General features: G+C 35.4%; 2 protein-coding genes across 3 annotated transcripts in view; both read left to right on the top strand.

The window, feature by feature from the left end:
* Positions 1-250: 250 nt before the first annotated feature.
* moxd1l (monooxygenase, DBH-like 1, like) lies at positions 251-7,190 on the top strand. Its single transcript, XM_038287472.1, has 13 exons — positions 251-572; positions 667-813; positions 1,540-1,692; positions 1,823-1,906; positions 2,601-2,756; positions 2,867-2,969; positions 3,044-3,216; positions 3,593-3,681; positions 3,815-3,911; positions 4,012-4,071; positions 6,181-6,299; positions 6,410-6,473; positions 6,773-7,190. Exons 1-13 carry the CDS (start codon positions 303-305, stop codon positions 6,929-6,931), a joined length of 1,674 nt encoding a protein of 557 aa, XP_038143400.1. The 5' UTR covers positions 251-302; the 3' UTR covers positions 6,932-7,190.
* A 4,015-nt stretch (positions 7,191-11,205) lies between these two features.
* Positions 11,206-19,649, top strand: part of rps6kc1 (ribosomal protein S6 kinase polypeptide 1) — a 38,621-nt gene continuing 30,177 nt past the window's right edge. For both annotated transcript variants that reach the window (XR_005281004.1, XM_038287471.1), the window contains exons 1-2: positions 11,206-11,402; positions 18,480-18,515. Coding sequence is in view for 1 of the 2 variants with exons in the window: in XM_038287471.1 (XP_038143399.1) it covers positions 11,301-11,402; positions 18,480-18,515 (138 nt within the window). In the remaining variant the exon portion in view is untranslated. The remainder of the gene's footprint in view (positions 11,403-18,479; positions 18,516-19,649) is intronic.

Here is a 19,649-nt window from a genome sequence, read left to right as displayed (position 1 = left end):
CACCATAAGGTGTTTTATCTGGCATATAGAAAGTGACAGCAGGTGATAACTATATAAGACCACAACTATGGAACAGCATTATAACAAATATAAAAGGTCAGAGAAAATTGAGAACTAAAGGTTGGGGCATGTTTCTTTGATTTTTCTATAGAGAACAAATTCAAAATGACGAAGCGCTTTCTGCCCATATCACATGAGCTCATCAAGCGGTGCAGGTGTGTCATTGCAAGAGGTGGGAGGGCGTTTGGCAGCCACATAAACATTGTGCTCAGTTTTAGGAATTCCAACCTTCCAGAGACATCATGCCTCTCCCGCTTGGTTTCCTCTCTATCTTACTGGCCTGGACAACAGGAGCATGGGCAACAGACCATAACCTGCCTTTCATGGAGTACCTGGATGCCGACCGCGTGGTCTGCCTGAAGTGGGGATTCGATGAGCTTCAAGGAGACATAACATTCCAACTGACAGTCAACAGCACAGGCTGGGTGGGCTTTGGACTGAGTCCACAGGGAAATATGGTTAGAGCAGACATTGTAATGGGGGGATATGGACCGGCTGGTAGCTATTTTGCAGTAAGGACAATACCTTAAATCTAATCATTGTTTTTATAAAATATAAACCAGTACTTATTGTTCTTTTACTTTTTCTTCCCCACAAATCTATTAGGATTATTATGCTAAAGGGAATGCCATGCCTTTAAAGGATGAGGAGCAGAGCTACAACCTTCTCTCCATGACTGAAAATGATGGACAAACAATAATGACTTTTCAGAGGTCCATAAAGACATGTGATGAAAAAGACTTCCACATCACAGTAAGGCATTTTATTTTACACATATAGGATGAAAGCAGGTGCAAAGAAGATACTATTACAAAGAAGGACCAGCATGATAACATGTAAAATAGATTAGAGAAAAATTGGAAAGACTTTTTTTCTGTGAGGATGTTTAATATTTTATGTATTTCTTCTGAGGTTGTTTTATATTTTTTAAGGGTCTTGTCTAAAGAGGTTAATATGTTTAATATGTAAGTCTTTTAATCCCTTCTGTATATTACGGGGCAGGTGTTTCAACAACATTTCTTTATAGTTGTGTTACTCAATAAGCTTTCACAGTTTAATGCTGGCGTTATAGTTTGTTGTCAAAACCATTTTTTTACTCCTATTACCTTTTAATTGGATTTGGATTATTGCATTTCATTGTATTAACAATATGTAAGGAAAACTTTCTTATCTAACATCTTGCTCTTAATGGATTGAGCCTGCTTATATTTTTTAGACCAAGGGGCAGCCTACAGCCTCCTGTTCTAGTTTCTCATATATAACAATGTAAAATCTACTGTATTTGTTAGGATCACCTTACCTACAGTACATTTAGTGCCCCAACTCCTGGGTGTTTTCCAAGATGAAAACAATGGAAGCAAAACAATGGCTATGATATCGACACTGTACATGTGAAAAACAAATCTCACATCTTCCACCTATAATGTTTCTGAAAAGTTGTTCTGTTTTTTAATTGTTGAAACCCTTCTTGCCCCACAGCCTCAGCCTATTAAATTAATCTACGCCTACGGTACAACTGATGACATTGGATACCATGGGAGCCGCAGAGGCACCAAGGAAGTAAATCTGCTCAACTACATGCCAAGGTCCAACCCACCTGATGCTAAATATTTCACCTTAAAGGTGGAAAATGTGAGGAAAAATTACATATATTCTCTTAATCACAACTCTTGTTTTATCCAGTATGTACCAGAGCCTTAGCAAACTATGGTACATGTACAACTGAAATCTGGTTTCGTGTTTCTATGTTTATTACTTGTAGATCACTGTCCCTTCCAAAAGGACGTACTATCACTGTAAAGTAATGCAGCTCCCTGACCTGCCAAAAAAGCATCATATTTATCTGGTAAGGTTTCTTTCTTTAAAGTAAAAACTTTTCTATGTTCAATCATCAGGGTTCTGATGGACACAGTCCCTTGAATCATACCTTTTGACATTTTCATATTCTATCATGTTGGACCTACTAACCCCAGTGCATCCCAAAGCATTATGCCATCACTGTTATGGTTTGCCAAAGTAATGTTATAGTATAGTAGTATATATATATATATATATATATATATATATATATATATATATATATATATATATATATATATATATATATATATATATATATATATATATATATATATATATATATATATATATATATATATATATATATATATATATATATATGTAGATATATATATATATATATATATATATATATATATATATATATATATATATATATATATATATATATATATATGTAGATATATATATATATATATATATTTTTTTTTTTCATCTATTCCATAAAATCTTATTCCACTGATTTTAATTTTATTTTAAGTGATAACGTGAAAAAGTTCAAAGGCTGTGAAATACTTTTTGTCATTGTAACATTCTGGCCACATTGAAGCTGATTTTACCTTCTAATTTCAAACATAAAATATGATATTATGGGAAGGTTGGTGTTGTTGTGATACAGTTATTTAAAACAAATCATAAAAACAAAAAATTTTCATGAATCCATTTAACTTTGCTTTTAGGTTGAGCCAGATATTGAACATCTTGACATCGTTCATCATATGCTGCTGTACCACTGCCCCTCTTTTGTAAACGAACCATATGATAAACAATGCTACATGGGTGACATAGGAGACGCCTGCTTTGGAGTGGTGGCTTCATGGGGAGTCGGAGGAGGAGTAAGTAGACAAAATAAATGGTATATCAGTCATTCAAAATCTGTTCAAATATCTCACTCTCCTAATTCTCAAATGACCTACTATCAATAAAAATATCTATGAATCTATAGGCATATGAGCTTCCTGAGAATACAGGTATTCTTATAGGAGGAGAAAGCAGTGACAGATTCTACAGGTTGGAAATCCATTACAATAACCCGCAAGAGAAGGAAGGTAACAAATCCTGGAGTAGAAGCATTGCTTTATGATTTTAACTGCACAGTAATTACTTTTCTTTTGTTACATAGGTATTAAAGACAGCTCAGGTCTGAGGCTTTATTATACAGACAAACTTCGGCAACATGATGTGGGCGTTCTAACCACAGGAGTGCTTCCAGTAGGCCAAATGCAGTACGGGATACCTCCGAGAGCCACCCAGTTCCACTCCTATGGCATCTGCAACACCTCTTTGTTTTCACAGGTAGAAAACACTGTATGCACAAACATGACAGAAATTACTTGAGCCTAGTTCTGCTGGAGGTTTCTTCCTGTGGATAGGGAGGTTTTCCTCTCCACTGTCACTGCATGCATGCTCGGTGTGAGGGGCTGCTCTAGAGGCCAGGTAGTCTTCCTTTGATAAACATTTTTAACCAATCTGACTGTATGATCTGATTGAATTATCTCTGTAAAGCCCCTTAAGATGACATAGCTATGAATTGACGTTATATAAAGAAACTGAATTGAACATAAGTATTGTTGACCTTCCACTGTTTTACTTTGACTTTTGGCACATAATATATATATGTGACTACCTTTGCAAGGCACTTTGTATTCATGCAAACAATTTTCACCCACAGCTTGTGAATCCCATTCCTGACCTTCAAGTGTTTTCTGTGCTCTTGCACACTCACTTGGCTGGTAGGAAAGTCAGAGTGGGCCACTTCAGGTGAGAAATACATAATGAGCCACCCACTCCCTTAGCCTAGCATCATTCCAAAGAAAATCATTTTGACCTCTAAATCATAGTTGACATAATTTGAATGCATAACTTTATATATATCTATGATTGATCTCTGTAGAAATGGAAAGCAAATAGATTTCTTGGGAGTGAATGAAAACTACGACTTTGAAATGCAAGAAATTGTTAATTTAGGAAGCATCAAGACAGTCAAACCGGTAAGCTTTGCACACTTCTTCTATCCAAGAAAATTTTTAATCTGAGATGAAAGCAGGGTTGACTCTCATGAAACTAAATGACCTGTTTCTTTTATTTCAGGGGGATGAGATAATTGTGGAGTGCACCTACAATACAGAGGATCGCACTAAAGACACACTGGTGAGCAGAGGTGTCAAGTAACAAAGTACAAATACTTTGTCAACTTACCTAAGTAAAAATTTTGGCTTTCTATACTTTACAGGAGTAATTATTTTTTAGACAACTTTTTATTTCTACTCCTTACAATTTTTTTTAGCAGTTATCTCTAATTTTTACTCTTTACATTTAAAAATAAATTTGTTACTTTTGTTTCATTTAAGCTCATTTTCGTGATTGCCAGTTGGTGTTTAAAAAAATAATAAAAACCATCAAAATAATTTGCTTCATCAAGAACATTTATTTCTCTGTGGTTGCACTCAGTTCTGAACCAATGTGTTGTTTGCCACATCCCAAAATAACATTTTCAGGATGATGCAAAATTACATTTGACGCCATTACCAAAATAACACTAACCAATAGAAGGTTTAAGGCAGCTCTCCTTCACATTTTTACATCAATACTTTTACTTTAAGTAGTTTTAAAAGTTGAACTTTTATACTTTAACTTGAGTAAAAAAGCTCAAGTTTATACTGTAACTTCTACGACAGTAGGATTTATACTTCCACCTGAGTAATAAACATTAATACTTTTGCCAACTCTGCTGGTGAGTCAGGTTTGTTGAAATAAGAGATTATTGCAGAAAAAACTAATAGATAAAAATTTTAATTGGGAATTCTTGTTGGTTTTAAAGATAATCATGAACCAAAACCAACATCAACATGGCAGCAATATATTTCATGTTCATCTACAGTTACTGTTAAAATATATAAAGCTTTATAAATTTTTTTGACATTCAGGCTCTAGATTATTAGAATATTGCATTAGCTGCACAACTTTAGGTGTCTCAGATCCCAGCTGGTTGTATCACAGAAACCTTACAAATAAACCAGTTCTAATTCTTTTTTTTTTTACATGAAGCATTCAGTCAAAGGAGATTTAAAGAAAAGTATTTTTCTACACCTTCAAGCTTTTTTTCCCCAGTTCTTTCTTGAGAAGCGATCATTTGGCATAGTCAGATATTTATTAACACTTTGCAACATACATATTAAAGGACAAAAAAGATGATGGCAGGTTTAACAGAATTTAACTTTACTCAGACCAGAAAATTATTCAGGTTATATACAATAGTCCTATCAGGCTCTAATCATCAAGAAGGAAGAGTGGAGGACTTTCGAGAATTTTAGAAAAGATCCTTCCTCTCCCCTTTAAAAAATAAAAATAAAAATGCACATGCACAGCCCTGTGTCCGCTCTCAAGAAGGGACGCCTATTAAATGTATTCAATAGCGTGCAAAGCCCATTTCTCCTCATGCAAGCTGTTTTTAAAAGATGCTGTTTGCATCGCTCATACAAGCTTAACTTCCAAAAAAAGATTTAGAACTTTTCCACTATGTCAGACTCACCACCGGTGAGTGAAAATGGTGACGAGGACGTAGGACGACCTTACGTAAACAATCACCAGAATGATTAACAATTAGGAGGACCACTTATTTTGATGATCCACCCGGAAAAAGAACATTCTCCACCATGCCTTCAAACAAAGAAAAGGCCAAGATAGAAATGCCGAAAAACAAAACAAACCATGGGCCTTCTCAAATCGATACACATGCACAAAATTTGGTAAAGTCTGGTACCTCGGATGGAGTGTTTTTTTAGGTTTACCATGCAAATAATTAAAAAGGGAAACAGGACCTGTTTATTTAAGACCATCATAGAACATGTGATTTTTAGACAAATTAATAAGCACAGTTTAATGTTAGTAAAACAGAATATATATGTAGAATATTTTTTTGTTTTGACACGGTGCACTGAAGCAGTGATTCATGCAAAAAAAACCTAATCAAGTATGGAGTGGATGTCCTGAAAAGCACGTGGACATCCTTTTGAGTAGGCGGTCGTAATAAACCTAAAATCATTTTGTAATTATTCTCATGTAACATTTTGATTTTTTGAGAAAACTGATGTAAAAGTTTTTTTCACTCACAACCTTTTCTAAGAGTATCCGAATTTGTTGAGATCCACAATAGCACATGAAAGAACCTGCATTTAAAATGTCTTTAACAGTTTTTTTATGATGATCAATGTATTTGATAAATAAAGAGGTTTATATTTTTTATTGTCTACCTTTCAGATGGGTTTATCCACCACTGATGAGATGTGTCTGGCTTTCCTCTTCTACTACCCTGCAGTAGATATTACCTCATGCACCAGCCGCCCGAACACACTACTGCTATCCACCACAACGGCTCAGTAAGATCATTCAAATACTTGGCATCTTTGCTGAGTTTGTCTCGCAACAATGTAAACCTTTTCTGCAAAGCTGGTGTCTTTTTTTAATCATCTTCAATTACTTCTTACAGACCAGATGAGTATCAGAGCTTGATGAATAACCTGCCACAAATTCAGTACATTTCTGATGCCAGAGTAAGTCAACAGTGTTTGAACATGATAATTTATTTCTCTTGTTAGGTTTAGTCATAATAAGTCAAAATTAATAGGCTCAGTCTGTGTGTAATAGTAGTGATCTTTGCAGATTCAGCTTTATTCATTGTTTTTTACTGGCTCTCTTATTGTTAAATCCACATTTTTATGTTATATTGTATTTATTAGTTTCCCTAATTATGTCAAAAACTCACACTCATGAAAAAAAATATTTGTAATTACCTCTTGCACAGTTACTAACTAAGGTATTACTTACATTAAAACACTTCTTTTGTTTACAGAGCAATTACTCAGTCTACAGAGATGGCATGGTCAGGGAGGTAATGGAGACGCCTGCTGCTGTTTGCAAAAGTACAAATACTGCAAGCAGACCCTGCTCTTCTTGGATGCTGAAGGCTGGAGGGATAATCCTCTCACTCCTATTGGTTGCTCTGATGTAGTTTGGGTGTTTGTAGACAGATCCATAAATCCATAATCAAGATAAAGATAGTCTTTAAGTATCCAAGAAAATTTTTTTTCTGGACTAAATTATGGAATTTAAATGGTAAAACCCTGTACATGAATAGGTGTAGAATTAAACGGTATGCAACACATTTAGTTAGTGAGTTAACTTTTTTTTTTGTTGTATGGTCATGTTTTTGTAACACTTAATACGAATAAAAATAAAACATTACATTCAATGAATGTATTCAAAACAAGTAAATCAGAGGGAAAGAGTATTATTAAAGAAAAACTGATGGAAAATGGCAAAAAAGGTGGGATGAAAAAAAAGGAAGACAGTTTTATAAAATTAAGAAGATAGTAGGAAAATGAACAAATGGAAGACTTGAATGTCATAAATATTAAAGCTCGAGTATATATATGAGGAGAGAGTTTAAATGTATTAAAGAAAAAGATTAATTGATCAGATATTTTGAGGAAGAATTTGGGGAGTAAACATATATAAATAGTTATTCGTTTTTTAAAAGAAAACTAAATTATTTCATAGAATTTGATTATAGAGAGGATAAATGTGTGTATGATATAGATGGATAGAATACAAAGTTATGTATAAGTATGTATATTTGTGTGTTTGCGTGTGTGTGTGTGTATATACACTCTTATATATATATATATATATATATATATATATATATATATATATATATATATATATATATATATATATATATTATTTTTTTTCCTTAGAATTTATATACCGTATATGTTTATTAGTAGATAGTCCATCACGAACCACACTCCATACCAGTAAGTGGCGGTAATGCTACTAAATGTTTTTTGCCAACCGCCAGTATATCCAACAAGAAGAAGAAGAATGAACAACTTTTTTTTTTAAAGAAATGTTTATTGCACTTGCACTAGTTGCACTAGTGAATATACATACAATTACACATTGTCTTTAATATATGGGATCAACGAGCTAAAATATGTAGAGAAGTACACTTGGATTGATCTGAGTAACAGTGCAATACAAGACAAGCAACAATTAGGAACGAAAAGACAGATAAAAGAAATAATGAACTACGGGGTTGCAATCTAAGACAGTAAGTTGAACATATCACATACAGACAATGTTTAAAACGCTTTTTGCTTTGAAGAATGTTGGGTGGGGTGGATGTTTTCGCAAAAGAATGCAATAAAGCATGGCGTTTTACCTCTAAATCGGCATTTATGGATATAAAATTTGTCCATAATAAGAAGCAGATTTATTAGGTACACAGTAGAATTACTATGGGGATCCTTTGCTACAATTCCAAACAACACATCTCTCCAGAACAGAAGACAACTATTATCAATTTTATCCTGGATCAGACTGTATATTTTTTTGCCAGAACACATGAACAAATTGGCTGCTCCAAAATGGAGCACTGTTTCAGGGGAGTTCTTACAGAAGCTGCATAGTATATCAATGTTCAGTTTGAATATATTTTGTATATAGACTTTAGCTGGGTAAATTCTATGGATAAGTTTAAAGGAGATTTCTTTAACCTTATTCTTTATCAGAAATCTATTAGGAATCAGCCAAACCTTTTTCCATTGCACATCATCAACAAATGAGTTCCAATTTGAAACAGCAGGAGGCAAAGACATTGTATTCATTTGAAATAAAGTTCTTACTGACTTATTATTTCTGGAATAACTAAATAAACAGATTTTTTTCCTACAGTCGTATTAATAGGAGATAGCATAGATATCCATAATAAAGGCTAGATGTCTTACGGCGGAGTCTCAAACGTCATCACCGGCGGCCATCTTACCTCAGGCAGGCTTTCTGTTGTGCTCTGTGGTACCTAATGTAAGGTGAGTGATCAGCACGAACACAAATACTCTTACCTCACTGAATTCTTGACGGATTTACAAACAGTTTGGTTTCTAACAAACATTATGAGCGTGGCTATAATTCTAGATGCTTGAACATGTCGAAATTGCAGATTTTCTTGTCGAAAAATGACTTAATCACGCAGCATAGTTGTGCATCACGGCTACTTGCGCAAGTTATCAAGGCTGAGATTATTAGTCAATTATATAGGTTTTACTGACACCAATAACGATTGTATGACAATTAATCTTTGGTGTAAATTACAATCTTTGTGGATGTGGTTGTAGTTATTAGTTGGCTAATAACAATAATCTGAGTGTTGTTGTATTTTCATTATTAGCCTAACGTTAGCTGGCTAATAACAAGAAGCTACGAAGTGAGACCTAACGTTAGTAAGTTAGCAGCTAACGTTACAGTTTAGCTAGCTGCTAACGTTAACCAGCAACTTTACATCAGTGGAAGAGGCAGAATTGCACATGATTTCCAATCGATTTGGTCTGTCAACACATCTTACATTATGTTACAGGAATTTGCTGGGTTTATTAAAAGGAAGATGCCAGACTTTTGCTATAATAGTATAATAGTATTACATAATAGTATTACAAGACATAATAGTATTACAAGACTGTTGTTGACTCAAAGCTTTTATAAGTTTTTATTAGTTTCATTTGGACAACTTAAAGATGGTGTTGTGCCAAACATTTTCAACTTTCCAGCTCATCTTCAAAGGGCATGTGTATCATTGAAATTTAATCACATATTGATATACCAATCTTATACACCGTGAATTGTTGTTGGTCACTTTTGTTTTTGTTTCTGCAGGTTATATAATGTGTAAGCAGGAGCAGAAGATCTTCCATCCCCGTTTGCTGACATTCCTGCGCTAGTACATGACCACAGCTACCTTCCTGTCCGCTTTGATGGCCTTGTGGACAACGCTCTTTTGTACATTACACAGAAGCTCAATAAAACCTTCCTTTTCAAAGGGCATTAGCCAAGCTATGTTTTTTGGGTGATTTTTTAAATCTCTGTCTTCCATGTGTATACCATCACAGTAGTGTAGGTGGGGATTTCAACATGCTACATCTATATATACTTGTGAAGGGGACTATTGTACCAATTTTAATAGCAAATAAATGTCACTTTTATAATGGTTTAAAAATAGGAACTTTTGTGTAATTACCCCTAATATATAATCCGAATAGTCTACATGAAACTTCAAAGTGTTACCTTTAATTTGAAACCTGGATTATGCTTCTACACCAAGAGGTTGCCACACAATAAGCCTTTTTTGTTAGTATTTCATATTTTATTATAACAATAATATTCATATTATAAAAGTATGTATGTAAATATAAATAAATTGGGACTGTGAAATAATTAATCACACCCAAATAAAAGTGTTTATTTATATCTATATGTATATATGTGTGTATATATATATATATATATACATATACATATATATATATATATATATATATATATATATATATAAATATATATATATATATATATATATATATATATATATATATATACATATTAATATATATATATATATATGTATATACATATTAATATATATATATATACATGTATATATATATATATATATATATATATATATATATATATATATATATATATATATATATATATATATATATATATATATATATATATATATATATATATATATATAAATATGTATATATACATATTTATATATATATATACATATTTATATATATATATATATATATATATATATATATATATATATATATATATATATATATATATATATATATATATATATATAAATATATACACATATTTACATATATATATATACTCATATTTATATATATATATATAGATATCTATAGATATATCTATATATCATGTTGCCATTCAGTACACTGAGTTTTAATAGCATATATTGATTTAACATAAATACCTTGTGCATGTGTATATTTATTGCACCTGTATGTTCTATTCAATGTTCTTTTCATATGAAATTCCATGGTTATAATTATTCATAGGTGTGCAGTATCATAACTACATGTCTGACGTTTGTTTAACAAACCAAACAGTTTGAGAATCGTTAGACAATTGAGGAAGTTATGGTTATTTCAGTACATGCGCCTTTAAAACACAATGTTACGAATGAGCGAGCTGCCTGTGGCAAGATGGCCGCCACGTGCGGACGTCGACCCCCATTGGCCAGCAGCGCGGACGAGACATCTAGCCTTTATTATGGATATCTATGGGAGATAGCATAGATGTGTTATGCGCATCAATCCTCTGTTGATGAAGAATGAACGACTTTGCTTGTGGCCCCGTGTGCCCCCCTCAGATTCTCTCCGTACACGTAGTACCACAGCCTCTCCTCGGGGAGGCGCTATAACCTGGACTTCTCCCCCAATGAATGTGTAGTGTTCAGCTAGCCGGCTGATAGATTTGGCAATGTTGTCACTATCAGAATGATATCCCAGCGGGACAGAGGAGAACTCGCTCGGTTTTATACAGTAACAGATCCCACGAGGCACCAGAAAGGCTACACTGTGTATAAAGTCACCGCCACGGTGAGTAAACCGAGGCAGGGCTTTGTGGCAGCTTGGCTAACGCTAATTGTTATCAGCTAGCCGGTTAGCATAGGCAGAGCTAGCCAAGCCAATGAGATGGAGATATTAGGCAATGATAACAGTGATTTAACCCATCGAGGACAACTTCCTATTATTGGTAATTTTATTACCTTTCCATTTTACATATTTTAAGTAACGATTAGCATTAAATTGCTGTAGGGTTGTCGATTAAAATGTTACATTTCAGACAGATATTGATCAAATAAAAGCCTATAGTAGGATGACTGGATTCACAACGAAAGCTTTAAATCACGGCAGCGTTTTAAGCTGTCACAATAATGTTTAATAAATGTTTTATAGACAATCATTGGGTTAATAGAATATTCAAAATGTATCGTTGACCCAAAGGGAGAACAACTTTCGCTTTTAACGTATAGGGACAATGCAACAACAGATGCTCTTATATATTTAATATATTTCAATATATTTAATAGGTGATCGACTCATACCATTAAGAATCAACGTACCTCAAATAAGCATAAGAATCGGACCATCCTTTATGTGTCATACTTCCTTGTTTGGTTTATATATAAGTAGCAGTACGCTTTGCTTTGTTGGTTTTCATGTAAGGATGAGTAGAGTAGGAATATAAGCGAGGCCTCTGATCCATGTTAACACAGACCTTTACATATATTAATATTAGCACTCAAACCTCAGAATACCCAAGTAAGTCCCATTATCTGTCCCACCAAAAAGCGTAACTGGAGCCTCTGACAGCCAGTTCTGTGTCTCTTTAAGCTAGATGATGTGTGTGTTGTAGAGTAGAGGAGGGCGATACTGGAAATGTTCAATCAATGCCATACCAAGTAAATACCAGGCATTGAACCGTTTGGCCAAATTGCTTCAACGATCCCCACATTTCATGAAGCCCCATGTGAACATGTCACCACCTACTGCCATTTTAGTGAAATAACAGTGAGAAAATGTTTGTACAAGTAGGGCAATGATGAGAAAATGAAAGGTGTTGGTCATTTTTATTTAAACATAATAGTTTTTTCCACAGTTTGTGGTTTTAATTGGGTTGGAAGTTCTGTGTTCAACCAATCTTTTGGTAAACACACCAATCTATTTCTTTGTGTTTTTACAAATCTATATGTATACTAGGGCAACAAATGCAAATTAGTCACATTAGTCAAAATACTAGATGTGTTTTATCAAAACTTTTAAAAGTCTGAGGTGGGTCTTGAACCAACCCACGGATTGGAAGTCCATCTCTTACTTCTTATCTTATTAAGACATTTACATATTTATACTATAAATTTATATATTCATCAGTGGCTTGCTCAGATTTTGATAATTACGTTGTTTAATCCAACCAAACTAGTTTTAACCAACTAGATTGGTTGGAAAAAACACCAATCTATTCTCTCCTACAAACTGCCACATCTTGACTGAATACTGAGGCTGTTTAAATGCCTGCTGAAGCTCAGGGCGGGCTGAACCACTTCCCGAAGCGGTCATGTGGTATGGCGGGTTGCGAGGTTTCGGACATCATCTATTTTGGCTCCTCCCCCAAATGAAGCAAGCCTCGATACACGCCTCACGGAATCTCCCCCTCTAGTACTCGACACACGCCTTGAAGCCTCGGATCATCTCATCTCCTAACATCACTACCATCACTACATTTAAGCTTGATGTGTCATGGAACTGTCGATCTTTCAGTGTTTCAGTGATTTTTATTTATTATTACAATAAATAATAATAGTATTAATAATGTAATGCTAATATTGTTAATAATCCGCCTCTTTTATTTTATCGTTCAGTCCTTACGTGATTTTGTTTGTATTGCATGCACTTGCCTGTAGCTTTAAATCTATAAAGTTTCACATCGTGGGATAAATAAAGGATAGCTAATGTTAGCACACTTAGACAACATGTTTTAATGGAGTAAATTTACTGGATTCTTTCAAGTATCATATGACATATAATATCTACTGTTAAAGTTGAAGGTATAGTGGAGTATAGAGTCTTTTTCCGGGTGGATCATCAAAATAAACAGCAATAATACCGGTGATGAGTCTGACATATTGGAAAAATTGCAAATCTTCTTTTGGAAAGTAAGCTTGTATGAGTGATGCATACAGCAACTTTTAAACAGGGCGTGCACGAGGAGAAACGGGCTCTTGCACGCGTTTAGTAGGAGTTCCCTCTTGCAAGCAGGTACAGGGTTATGCCTGTGTATTTTTTTTTAAGTGGAGAGAGCTGGTCACTAATATGAAGTGCTTCTGAAGGTGATCACTCTTATCTACCTGGGTATTCTCTCAGGGTCTGAAACACCTCTGTCAATCATCTCTGTCTGAGGGTCAAGGGTCTCTCAGGCCAATGAGTGAAGTTTCGTCTCTTCTCTCCGTTTCCGTAGCTCGGCGTTTTCTTGCTCATGGTTTTTCATGGCTTCTTACAAACCATACAGCTTTCCGTTGTTTTCATTTATGTTATTTTCGGTTGTGATGGTCTCTCTCTCTCCGGCGTTTGAGCAGTTTTTGTATGGAGGGCAGAGAGAGCTGAGAGGGGCGGGGCCAGGCTGAGCCTATGTGCTGGGCCGGTGACGAGAGTGGAGGGGGGGAGCAGCGATGCGCTGTAATTATACAGATGTGGAGAATGGTGAATCTGCAGCAGTTAGTGCATGCAAGAGAAAATAAAGTATCGATCTTGTTAAACGATTATTGTTCAATATCAAGACCAGCGTTGGTATCGATAGTATCGATCTTAGGATCGATTTGCCCACCTCTATTGATGAGGTCTCAAGTAATGAAGTACAAATACTTTGTTACTGTACTTAAGTACACTTTTTAGGTATCTATACTTTACTCCATTACTTATTTTTCTTCCTACTTCTGACTTCTACTTTTTAATTCTACTTTTAATTAAAAAAAAAATGTAATTGTTACTCTTGGCTTTCGATTTAAAGGGACACTATGCAACATTTTTCAGTTAATTAATGTCTTCCATAACGTTATGGATGACTAAATGAGTCATTTCAGGTTGAACAAAGGTATTCTCGGCCGCCCTGGTGGTCTGTGGGGGAAATACTGCACTTGCAACTGCAGGAGCACCGACCCGCACCCACAGGCTCAGAAGTCTCGTGAGAGTCAGTCTTGCTTTACGGCGAGAACTGCTACACGCCCCCAGTTAAAAGCATTCTCGTTGCTAGCACAGTGGCAATCTTTGTGCAGTTATGCTACGTTCACGCAGCAAAAGCAGCAAAATCGCGTCTGCTGCTTCCTTTTTGCTGCTTGTACCAGTTAGTTCTGACGCGTGGCTGAAGCAGCTTTGCTGCTCTGGCTGCGCGGTGCAAAAGTGTGTCTGAGGCGCGTTGGGCGGAGCTTCACTATCCTTTCTCTGCCTTGCAGCTATATTTGCTGTGATCAGTGGGAATAAAGTAGTTTTAATATGTGTTTAAGTGAGGAAATACACCTGAAAACGTAATCAGTGCAGTCAGTTCATTCAGATTATTATCCTGCCTTCAATATTTTTTCTGTCGGAGCCGCTTAGACCCCCACATACCAGCGGGGCGCCGACAGTATGGATCCCTTCATCAGCAGCGGTTCACCGCGGCAGCTGGTAGGTGTTTTTCATCTAAATAATCCAAACTGCATATTCTGCCGGCAGATTTCTGCATTTTAAGTTAATTTAGGCGTCAAGACCCGCTGCTTCAGCTGCTCAGACGTGCTGCGCCTGGTGCTCAAAACGCGCCGCGGGACCTTTTGCCATATTTTGCTGCGCTTTGACGCGCGTCAACCATTGACTTTGCATGTAAACTCGCTGCTTCTGTCGCGCCAGCTACGTCCAGTGTGAACGCAGCATTAGTCATTCGCTGCTAAGCTCAAAACAACCGCGCCTGGCTTGACGGAGAAACCAGGAGAACAGCTGTGCATATTTACGACAGTGCACTTTTACTTTCGCCCTCTGGAGGGAGCCTCACTGGAAAATCAACACCGGTTGCATAGTGTAACTTTAATTTTTATAAATATTTGTCACATCATGTGGGCCAATCAATGCAGATCATTGGCTCCATCCACATCTAGTTAAAACTAGTGTAATTGGATGAGTCATAAAACGCAAACACTCACTGGTTAGCTAAAGGAAATCATCAGAAGCAAGCAGGTGTTCTTCAAACTGCAAACGTGAATTGTCTATGCCATGCTACAATGTAGGATTCAGAAAAAGATGTAGAAATGTCTGAAAGGTCGGACACAGGCGAGAGCGTATCGGGAGAGGGAGACCAACAAGACCTCCCTCATCCTTGGCCCTATCTCAAAGAATCTTTTGAAATAATTGAAAAATTGAGCTTTCAATTCATATAGTTGCATCTGGCTGTTTTTTTTTAAAGGTTACTTTATACTTTTATACTTTAAGTCGTTTTTGGAGCACATACTTTTTCACTTTTACTTGAGTAAAGAGGTCAAGTTGATACTTAAACTTTTGCTAGAGTGTTTTTAAACTGCAGTATCTATACTTCTACTTCAGTAACAAATGTGTGTACTTTTGACACCACTGTTGTGTTGTATGTAAGCACTGCTTTTCTATGATTTTTGCTGTTTTCATGCTCTCTCACATGCTCTTTCATGTGCTTCCAGCCACTGAAACCGTTTCAGAAACAGGGTTTACATTTAGCACTGCTGAAAATATGGTAGTGTATAGAGTATTGCAGAACCTATATTAGGTTGTACTCATTATTTGACAGCTTGTGTCTAAAGTGTGATCTGTGATCAATACTGTATGTGTATGTTATTGGTTTTGGAAAATATGCTTCACACATGGAACATAGCAGATTCACTGGTCATTGGTCAATGTTTTTAAAACACAATAATAAATATAAACTTATCCGTGATGTTTCACATTTTGTATATTTTTTGTAACAGGTCCACATTAGAGACTGACATTTTTTCGGGAATCCCATGGGTCACGGGATTCCCGTGGGATTCCCGTGGGATGGGAGTCAGTATTAGTAACGATCACGGGATTGGGACGGTACAGGATTAAACATTAACGGGAGCAGACGGGAGCGGGAGCAAACCAATAGTAACTTCCGCTCTGAGTTTTTCACCCGCGCTCAAAAACAACAAGAATGGGAGTGGTGCGGGAGCGGGAGTCATTCTGAATGGGAGCGGGATGGGAGTGGGAGTAATTTCACCAGGAGTGGGACGGGACAGGATTTAGGTTTCTACTCTGGCCCGGGATCGGGACGGGACACCATTTTTTTCTGTGGGAGTGGGACGGGACAGGAGTGAAAATCCACTCCCGTGTCAGTCTCTAGTCCACATAAATAAAATAAAGTAATGAATAAATAAGAAAAAAAAAAACTCATGTAAAAAAACAAAAAAACAAAATCTTGAATCTGAACAGTAGCTTTTCTTTTGAACAAACTTACTTTTCTTTAGGTATAGTCTTTTTCAAACTTTTTTCTGGTTGATTTTTTTTTCTTAAATAAACTTTATTGCCCAAATTTAGCCCCATGTTTCTATGCCACAGTCAACATCATCTTAGCAACCAATATATTAAACGTATTCTGATGCTATTCATTCACAAAAATAAAGAAAATATTCAAGGCTGCTGGTATGTTTTATTATTTTTTTTATTTCATTTGGCAACATTGAAGAAATTACACTTTTAATACATTATAAAGTAGTCAGTGTACAGCTTACACTACAGTGTAAATTTGCAGTCCCCTCGAAATAACAATGCATAGTATTTGGAATACCTATCATAGTTTAATATGCAACATTTCAGATTGACCCAGTGGGACATTGTGCCGAGCCAACTGCAGCTGGTGGGCTTACACACTGGTGCAGCAACAATTCTGCGTTTTATAGGGTAGAAAAGAACACTTTGACCATAGACAGATTCCAGCCAAGCCTCTTGAATCCCCCTGTGGCCAGACACTCACCTCAAACTGATTCCGTTAGCCGTTAGGCTAAAAAAAGCTGACATAATGGCCCAGCAACAGTGTAATTTTGACAATTGACAGCTTTGCAGAGCATAATGGTGAAATGTGTTTGCAAAAAATCGTCATAATGTTTAACCTTCAATTGGAAAAAATGGAGACTACGAGTAGAATGAAGCAGAGTGAGGAAAAGTGGACTTTACGTCCTCCAGAAACTTAAGCCTATAGCAGCATCACAACAGAGATAGCTCAGGATAAACCGAGTCACTTTACCTATAAGCTTTTTAAAAAGGGAAACCTTTAAGCCTAGACACAGACAATTAAAAATAACATATACGTTTATTTAAAGTTATTATTGGCGATCAATTAAATGCCAACAGCAACCGTTTGTATTTTCTTAAAAGCTACTTCATCTGTTGAGGATGAATGATAATTGTAGTAAAAGACTCTGATGAGTTAATATTAAAATGGGCACATCTGAACATGTTCTATCCATATTTCAATTATGAAACTAGAGCCTAATGTCAAAACTGAAGTTAACTCACTAAGCTGCTGAATCCTGCTTTAGGGCCTGAAGGTGGAGGTAGCTCATGAAGAACCACAGTTGTGTTGAAGGTTTTTTCTTCTCCATTTCAAATTTCAAGTAGATTTATTTTTTTATTGATTTCAAGTATTTCCTGATTCTAAAAACAGTTGTGACTCTTTTTGTTCTTAAGAGTGCTTTAATTTTTATTTCTATTTTTTCTTTATTAGCAAAATTTATCTTTGAAATATGGAAGATTTTTGTTCTTAAGAGTGCTTTAATTTTTATTTCTCTTTTTTCTTTATTAGCAAAATGTATCTTTGAAATATTGAAGATTATCCTGTGATTATGGAAATTATTTCACTATTATTTGAAGTATAAAAACTCAGCGAGGATCCAAGGTAGAGCTGTGTTTCTTTTCTCCCACTAGCTGCTGTGCTACTTATCATGATTTTAGAGATGTCCCGTTTCACCACTAAAGACTTTCGTCATTTGCTTCATAATGAAGTCCTTGTGACACTCTGGGGCTGCCCACACTGCTCACGTTCACGACTGCCCTGCTTGAGTGAAAAAAGGTCCCTAAAGTCCGCTCTTCCTCTCTTCTTTACAGCTAATCTCCCGCAAAAACCCAGAAGACGTCCAAGAGGTAAAGCTTTAAGCTGTATTTTTTTGTATTTATATGTATTTGTTTTGTCTGTAAAGGTTGCAGTTCAATTTTTTCTAACAGTAGCTATTGGTAGCTTCTATTTGAAACAGGACTAGTTACAGATGAGATTTCTGTTGGTCTTTTATTTCTTATTTTTCACTTTGCATCTCATGTTTTAAAACTGCCTAATTGGGCTTCAATTGCATTATCATAAAGCTCTGATTCATGACAAAATAGAGCATATTTTTTTCTTGTGCTTCTTATTGATAGTTCCAAGTTTTTATTGTTATTAACTCATGACTTAACTTTTTATGTCTTGCAAATAAAACTTCATCCCCCATTTTATGCAATGTCCACCAATATGCATTAGAATAATGCTTGAATTTACAGAGAGAGGGATTTACCTTTGTCTGGAACCAGAGCTAATGCAGCAAGCATGATGTCAATTACATTTGTTTGTTGTTTTTCTTCGAAGCACCACATTCCTACATTACTGAGTAGTCCTTTAGGCCGGCCGTGGTAGTCTGCCTGGTTTCTCATCAATCAATAGGAAATGTTTGATTTTAGCCAGAAGTTGATCTGAACATAAGGTTATTATGTTTCATTGCAAGTAACTTGTTCATCTGTGTTAACATGGATATAGCTTCAGTTTGAGGATTTATTGTAAAATGTAAAAGAGCTATCAAAAATTATGTTTCCAGTTAGATTTGTTAATCTACTTGAATCGTTTACTCGAAAGAAATCACAAGATTCTGTATAAATTTGATTTGTTAGGAAACTATCATTTATATTTCAGATGATACAGGTATCACGATAAATGTTCATCTCAAAACCTCCTTTACTTCTCAGGGCTCCAACTAATGATTATTCTGCAAATCGATTAATCTGTTGATTATTTTTTCAATTCATTGTTTAATAATTGGATAGAGAAAGGTTCCTTAAAAAATACTTTTTACGAAATTAAACCAGGTGAAACTAAACTTTTTCATTTGAGGAGCTCAGGATTGAGCATTCTGATAAATGAAAAAGTATTTTTTTTTTTATCTTTAATGCAAAATGTTGATTTATTTTTCTACAATCTTGGTATAATTACTGCTCCAAGTGGGTCGCTCTGTCAGCTAAAGGCATTTTTTG

The sequence above is a fragment of the Cyprinodon tularosa genome, unplaced genomic scaffold, assembly GCF_016077235.1.
Source record: "Cyprinodon tularosa strain WSP-4 unplaced genomic scaffold, ASM1607723v1 ctg24, whole genome shotgun sequence".
NCBI lineage: Eukaryota > Metazoa > Chordata > Actinopteri > Cyprinodontiformes > Cyprinodontidae > Cyprinodon > Cyprinodon tularosa.
This window is presented reverse-complemented; position numbering and strand designations above follow the sequence as displayed.

Coding starts and splice junctions, on each gene's coding strand:
- moxd1l (XM_038287472.1), top strand. CDS start 303: ATGCCTCTCCCGCTTGGTTTCCTCTCTATCTTACTGGCCTGGACAACA. Junction 573..666: donor CGGCTGGTAGCTATTTTGCA/GTAAGGACAATA, acceptor CAAATCTATTAG/GATTATTATGCTAAAGGGAA. Junction 4,072..6,180: donor ATCGCACTAAAGACACACTG/GTGAGCAGAGGT, acceptor TCTACCTTTCAG/ATGGGTTTATCCACCACTGA.